General features: G+C 31.6%; 1 protein-coding gene across 1 annotated transcript; it reads right to left on the reverse strand.

Annotated features, from left to right (window-relative positions):
- Positions 1-1115: 1115 nt before the first annotated feature.
- On the reverse strand, positions 1116-4937 carry LOC133676798 (uncharacterized). The gene is made up of 5 exons (XM_062098536.1): positions 4585-4937; positions 3789-3900; positions 2013-2072; positions 1565-1650; positions 1116-1476 (listed from the first exon to the last, which is right to left on the reverse strand). Exons 1-5 carry the CDS (start codon positions 4707-4709, stop codon positions 1470-1472), a joined length of 390 nt encoding a protein of 129 aa, XP_061954520.1. The 5' UTR covers positions 4710-4937; the 3' UTR covers positions 1116-1469.
- Positions 4938-6954: the final 2017 nt, after the last annotated feature.

A 6954-nucleotide genomic window follows, 5' to 3' on the forward strand; every position in this document is an offset into this window, starting at 1 on the left:
AGATTTTACTGTAATTTTTTGGCTGAAATTATTAATATATAATTAGTTGAAAAAAATTACTTGCGATTTTATTATCTAAGTTTACATTGTATTTTTTATATCACATCAAAAAAATATTTTTAACAATCTTAACCACCCTGACTTAGCAACCTCAATGGTAACTCTAATCTCTCACAGATAATTCGGTGTAGTGTTGAAAGATGCTTTTATCTCCCCCAACATATCTAAGAAAAATTTTAAACACAACCCCACTAGTAAATTTGATCTCCTAGACATACATGTTTTTGTCTTTATTATAGATTAAAAAAAAACCTCCACATGGTATTAAAGAGGCTAGAAATTGCAATTGACTTTTGATTTTAGTTTTTAGTACTTAAAAACTGGATGGTTTTTTTTTTTCAAACAAAAAATAAAGCATTTTGATTTTGATTTTCATTGTTGAAAAAAGCACATAAAACTTTAATTTGGTCCCTAAAATTTAAATTTTAGCATAATTGTTCCCCATTGCTTTAGAGATTTTACTTTTTGATCCTAAACTTTAACTTTTTATTCACAATTCAATCTGTTGACGTTGTGAGGGTGGCAAAATGTTGCCAGAAAAGGGCGAGAAGAGATAAAAAAAGTTGAAAGACAATATTGTGACCATAAAAAAATCAATCTCAATAAAAAAAAAAAGTAAAGGCCTTGGGAAGGCTTTCGGATTCAATTTAATTTTTTTTTAGAGATTAGAGAGTGTTAAGATGTAATGTATTTAATTGAAAATTATGTTGAAAACTTAAGTTATTGTTAAAATAATATTTAGCGAAGTTTGAGCATTTTCCAGAAAAATAGCTGACCATGCTAAAATTTCTACCCTTTAAATTTTTCTTTTCTTTTCTTTTCGTTTCCCAGCTCAGCATTAACATCAAGTTCAGCTTGAAGTCGATCAGATGTAAACAGACCATGTTTTGTTAGCCATGATGCTATCAACTCGACCTTATTACAACCCAACACAAAGCAGCCAGTGTCTCAGTCTCTCTCATCACTCTATGGCCAGGTCAGTCCATCAAGAAATTCATCTTATGCCTTCATGACTTCTAACAAGCCAAATTGCCAATGGTTGAACACAAGGAGGGTTGAACACAAGGAGAACAAGAATATTCCAATATGAAGCACTTGTAACATGCAAGACCAATTCTTCCTAGGAAAAAAAAGCTCCCTCTGGACTCAAGAAATCTACAGAGGTGGATTTCTTCCACGAGTAAATTTACATTATTGAGAATGGAGCAGCAAAAGGTAATAAATCCCTGTTTCCCTTCGTGAAGTCTATAAAATGGGCGAGGAGAAAAACATGAAATATATATTCTGACTAGCACAATTCCTCCAACATTCTCTCAACTACAAAGCGAATATCTTGTATGCAATGTACATGGTTATGGGTAGAAACACTGAAACACATTCAAAATATCCTTTTCCCTTTGTTGGACTCGTCAGAAACTGCAATCTCACAGGATTTGAGTTCTTTAAACAAACTAGAGGCACTAACTTTACATATGATGGCAAGTCGGGATTCAGGTCAAGTCACCTGTCTATTTTTGAGCGACACTTTAACTTTGTAGCCTCCAGCTCTCTTTTTAAGACTTCCATCCTTCCAACCAGGGCCATGTTTTCCTGGTAATGTGAGAAAGTGTCAGAAAAAATACAAATACAAACTCCAAATGAACTCCAACTGATAGCAAAAAAACAATAGAATTTCAAGGTCTTCCTTAATCATTAGGGTCAATAATCCAGAAACAGAATAAAAATATGAACATGGTGGCTTTTTAGTTACATTACATTTTATATTCAAGCAAAACTATGTCAGGCAAAAACCACGACCAAGCTACTTTTACTTCTGGAGTTCCTTTATTATTGAAAGAGAAATTCCAGAAAACGTATAAAATAATATTTCAACCAGAAAAATATGAATATCAGAAGAAACAATTGAAAATATAAGACACTAAGCAGCAAGATGTTTGATGTTTGAGAGTCACCTTCTGTAGCATTACCAATTGTTGGTTAATACTTGCAGCATCCTCCACTTTCTGCTTTATCTGTGCCACAAGATGCAAGAAACATTTAAGATGCAACAGGCCGAGATTTTAGATCTTATATACTTCAAGAGAAAAATTGACAAAATAATCATGATCCCGTTTGAATTATCACTTCCAGTTTGTTCTGTTACTGTTTAAACTCCATTATTTTTTCCATTTTTCAAGAAATGGCAACATGTCTGTTAACACGCTTTCCACATTTATTTCTAAAAAAGCAATCAGCAGTACCAATAGGTATCCCCCAACTAGTGGTAGTCAATTATGACCAGTAGAGCTCCTTGCCAACTAATTAATGGTTGTTGACAGTGACTGGCAGTGGTCATGAAACCAACAGTTGGTGGTTGCAGATCACCACTGACACTCACCGTCGATAATGATAATATAGGGTAATGGATATGAATTTATTCCACTAATATGGGAAATCAGAGGGGGGGGGGGATCTTATTGTGAAAATATTTGAAAACAACTTTGGCATGGTATGGAGAGAAAACAGCAATATACTTGCAGACAAAGGCTAGAAGAAAGAAAGAATGAAGTTGGAAGTTCGAACAAGGATAGTTTAAACTGAAGATTTATAAGATCCTCGAGTTTTGATACATAAAGTAGAAATGACAAATGTTCAAAGACTAGTGATACTAGGGAGATTCTGTCACTACTTAGCCATTAAGTAAAAGTAAATAATTAGTCATTGAGCAAGTCAATTCCTTAGTATTGACAATTCTATGAGCTGACAATTGGGGTGCCTATCCACACAATGGTTTAGAAAGGACATTTCCTCTTAATGACATGCACACCACATACATAGCAATGTTGAAACCAGGTATTTGCCAGCAGAAATATAGATAACATTCAAAGATAATCAAATTCTAATGAGGATATTTTCCTCAGAGTTATTCTTAAGATATACTCCAAAATTTGTAGAAAGTACAGGAGTAATTACATAATTAGATTGGCTAAATCATCTAGTTAGAAAAATGCGATGTCCATTTCATGTGCAGAAATGTTCAAAGATAGCATTCAAACCCAGATGTACAGCTGTTACACAAAAGCTCATCCAAGAGCACAAATTTTTAAATGCTGTTTGTATATTAGCTCATATTATATAAAAAAAAAATGTGCTGTGTGTATATTAGATCTTCCATATATCACTTCTGTTCAAATCAACTGGCCTCCTCAGTCTTCATATATAATCTTATCAACTTGATTTCCAATTGAAAAATCATGGCATTGCAAAATTAGCCATTAAAAGACATACATGTTCTTGCCAACTCAAAACATAAGACCTTTTAACATCAGAAAATCTAATGGAAGGTACAGTTCAAAACTTCAGAATTGACTAAATTCAAGGTGAGAATGATTAAGATGAGTCTAGTTAAAGTTGTTGAACCAAAAGGAGTCCAACTATCAAGCAGAAAGCAGATTCAAGAATCAGAAAACATCGTTAACATTTTAGCAGCGCCAAAATGCATTTACAAGAGTTATTAAAATTGGAAGTTTTTTTCCCCTTCCCATGGTTAAAGGCAGCAAAATGGTAAGCATCAGTGCAAAAGGACTGAAAGACTTGGATTATTTGAGTAGGGCAGAGGGCAGAATATAAAAATACATATCCCTTGTAGCAGCAAAACTGGCATTCCCAACAAAGTAGAGTTGAAGACTTGAAGTGTGCAATACCACCAAGAATAACAAACAGATTAAGAAAAAGAGATGTATGCACACCTCTATCAATTGCTTATCACACTTGGCAGATCTCTCTACCTCTTCATCATATTTCATCCTCCACTCTGCAGATTCATCCAATGCTTCCCTATTGGCAAGATCAAACTGTCTTCTACAAATTTCCAATGTGTAGAAACACCATGGGGTTAAAAAGTTGGATGATAGTAAAACAAGTGCTTTCGCTAAATGGAAAGTGCCAAGCATAAGAATTACTCCAATCAACATTATATAACGGATGTAATATCGAAGACATTTGATTGTTCCACTGGGGAAACAAATACAGAAATTTATTCAGCTTGCTTTCAGAATCAATGTCGACTTTGATTTGAACAAAATTAGGTTTAACCTGCACTAGAAAAGAAGCAAACATTGTAATATATAGCTTATAGGCTGGTGAACCTGATGCTCTTTCATTATATGGACTGAGTTCAGATCGAATCTCAATTGCGTCATTATTTAACTCAGGTTGTATATAAAATAGGGTATGCAATGCAATGTGGAATCACAAGCATAATTAGTAACAGGATTATTTATCTCAACATAACATCATCATACAATGGATCTACTTCACTGAATCACTAATTATAGCATAATCACGTTAATGGGATTGAAATTTGTAAACCCAACGGAAAGCTATTTGCGAATGAAAAACAATTTGTGTAAGGTAACATCATTGGATTCTCAAAAACACTGTATACATTACGAAATGGAAGAAGACCCTCTAATTTTCTTTCAAAAACCATACCTACCGACAACAAAAGCATGCATTTTGGTTATTAAAACAAAAGAAAGAAACCTTATCAACTCAGTGTCATCAGAGGAGATAGCATAGTCAATTGTCCAAAGCCTGAAGTATACTGCAATTCCCAAAATCATTGCCACCATAAGACCCACCAATATCCTCTTCCTTTCACCTCCCATTCTTTGTCACTACTCAGTACAAAGTTTGCAAAAGGACCGGGGTTTGTATTTGTTCTTCTCTCTAAATTGCTTTGCTTGCCCTCCCTCTGTCTCTGTCCAACAGCAAAACCGAACGAAGAACAAAAAGAACCTCACCTCCTTCCCTTGCCAATGTGGCCTTACTTTACATAAGCTAGGCGGGTTGGGATTCTCTCACGTTGCGTCTACTTGCGGTCTTCGCATTTTCCAATCGGGTTAATGTCAAATTTTGTCCCTTTACTCCTAATTTTTTATCGGTTTATCCTCGTACAAACCCTTTTTTTTAATGGATTTATCCATTTTGCTATAGGTTTTTGTCATTTTTCTTCGAGTTGGGATATATGTTTCGATGAAATAATTAAATAATTTGATTTTATAAAAATAAATATACAGATGAACTTTGTACTTATAATAAGGTTAGTGGAAATTGAATTCTTTTTTGTGTTGTATATATGACATTATTAATAGGAAATGTCATTTATTTACTCTAGTAAGTAAATATTTGGTTGTTCAAGAATTTTTTCCTCGTAAAAGATAAAAGGGGAGCATCCTATATACTAAAAATAAAAATATATAAAGATAAATATAAAAAGTTGTTTGAATTGTCACAATCCATTTATATGGACAAAATGATAAAATGGTTTATTATAGAAGAATTCAAGAGATTATACTTGCGTATTTCACATGAAATTCATTTATCGAAGGACATTCTACAATTTGAGAGATTTCACAAACTTCAGCTATAAGATCCATCATATATGCAATGTTATGTATAAAATCATATGTATATTATGCTTTGAGTATAATAAGTAGATACTAACCTAGTCCAGGTAAGGATCACTCAAAAATAGCTAAAAGCAATCTTAAATACTTAAGAATAATTAAAAATGTTTTTATGGTTTACGAAGGAGATGAACTGATAGTTTCTAGTTATTCAGATGCTAATTTTTAATTAATTATTAATGATAGAAAATCTCAACATGAATATATTTTTACTTGAAATGGTGTTGTAGTGAGTTGGAAGAGTTCCAAGTAGATTCCACAACTAAATTTGAATATATCTCTATGTCTAAGGGGGTAAAAGAGACTGTTTGAATCAAGAAGCTCATCATTGAACTAAATGTGGTTTATAATACTATTGATTTAGTAATTCTATATTGTGATAACAATAGATCCATTACACAAACAAATAAACTCAGGTCTTATCAACGATTAAAATATGTACTTAGGTGATTTCATTTTATTAAAGAAAAGATGTAAGTAAGTACTCACTAAAAAAATCTTACAGGTTCTTTTAATAAAGCATTATCCTAGTACAAGCATGACTTTCATATAAAATAATATGGTATTAAATATGAAAGTGAGAGATTGTTAGTGTATATGTTCTGTAGCCAATTAAGTGGTTATATATGACAATGACTTTATTCATATAATAGATATATTTTATTAATAATTTTATAAAGGTATTATTTATCTTTAATATTCATTCAAGCTTAATTAATAAGTCTAGAGTAAAGTTAGAATCCATGAGATAAAAATACTTTGCAAAGAAAATTATAAAGTGTTTATAATTATAAAGAATCCTATAGCATCAAAACTTTGCTTCTAAATATTCTTCGTCAATTCTCTATTAAGATTGTATATTAATCATAGTTGTTAAAACCAATACATATGATGTTCTTTTATATATATATATATATGAAATAAAGCAATTGTTCTTATAAGTTAACGAATAAGGGACACCTGAAATTAATATATAGGCGTTTGTTAAATGATAAATACAATATTGACCTATATAAGGATTTTATATAGAAATATTCTTACATATATGGAAAGACTCATATAGCATTTGTAAAGTAATCCTTAGATTTGATATCATCAAATTATAGAAAATATTATGTTTTGATCCTGACTACACATGACGTTCATTGAAGGTGACAAATGAGCAGAATTGAGTAAAACATAAACTATATGAAAGTATTTCACTTATCAATATAGGATTAATCATCCTAGGTAATTTAAAGAAAATGTTTCATATGTTCTTAAATAATATTGATTATATAATTTTTAGGCAAAGTGAAATGAGTTTTGAAAAGGGTTTTAAATCTTATTCAATATTGAGAATAAATATGATTTAACATAAAATTCGCACTTTATGCTTAAATATCTAAATTTAAACATCTCAAATTAGGGATAATAGTTATATTAAGAAACTAATCACTAAAAG

This window comes from Populus nigra, chromosome 17 (assembly GCF_951802175.1).
Source record: "Populus nigra chromosome 17, ddPopNigr1.1, whole genome shotgun sequence".
Taxonomy (NCBI): Eukaryota; Viridiplantae; Streptophyta; class Magnoliopsida; order Malpighiales; family Salicaceae; genus Populus; species Populus nigra.

Bases quoted from the DNA above. Each gene is read 5' to 3' on its own strand.
- LOC133676798 (XM_062098536.1), bottom strand. From the start codon at position 4,709: ATGGGAGGTGAAAGGAAGAGGATATTGGTGGGTCTTATGGTGGCAATG. The intron at 3,901-4,584 runs GTTTCTTTCTTT...GGAAATTTGTAG, and splicing joins GATGACACTGAGTTGATAAG to AAGACAGTTTGATCTTGCCA. The intron at 2,073-3,788 runs GTGTGCATACAT...CTTGTGGCACAG, and splicing joins GTGATAAGCAATTGATAGAG to ATAAAGCAGAAAGTGGAGGA.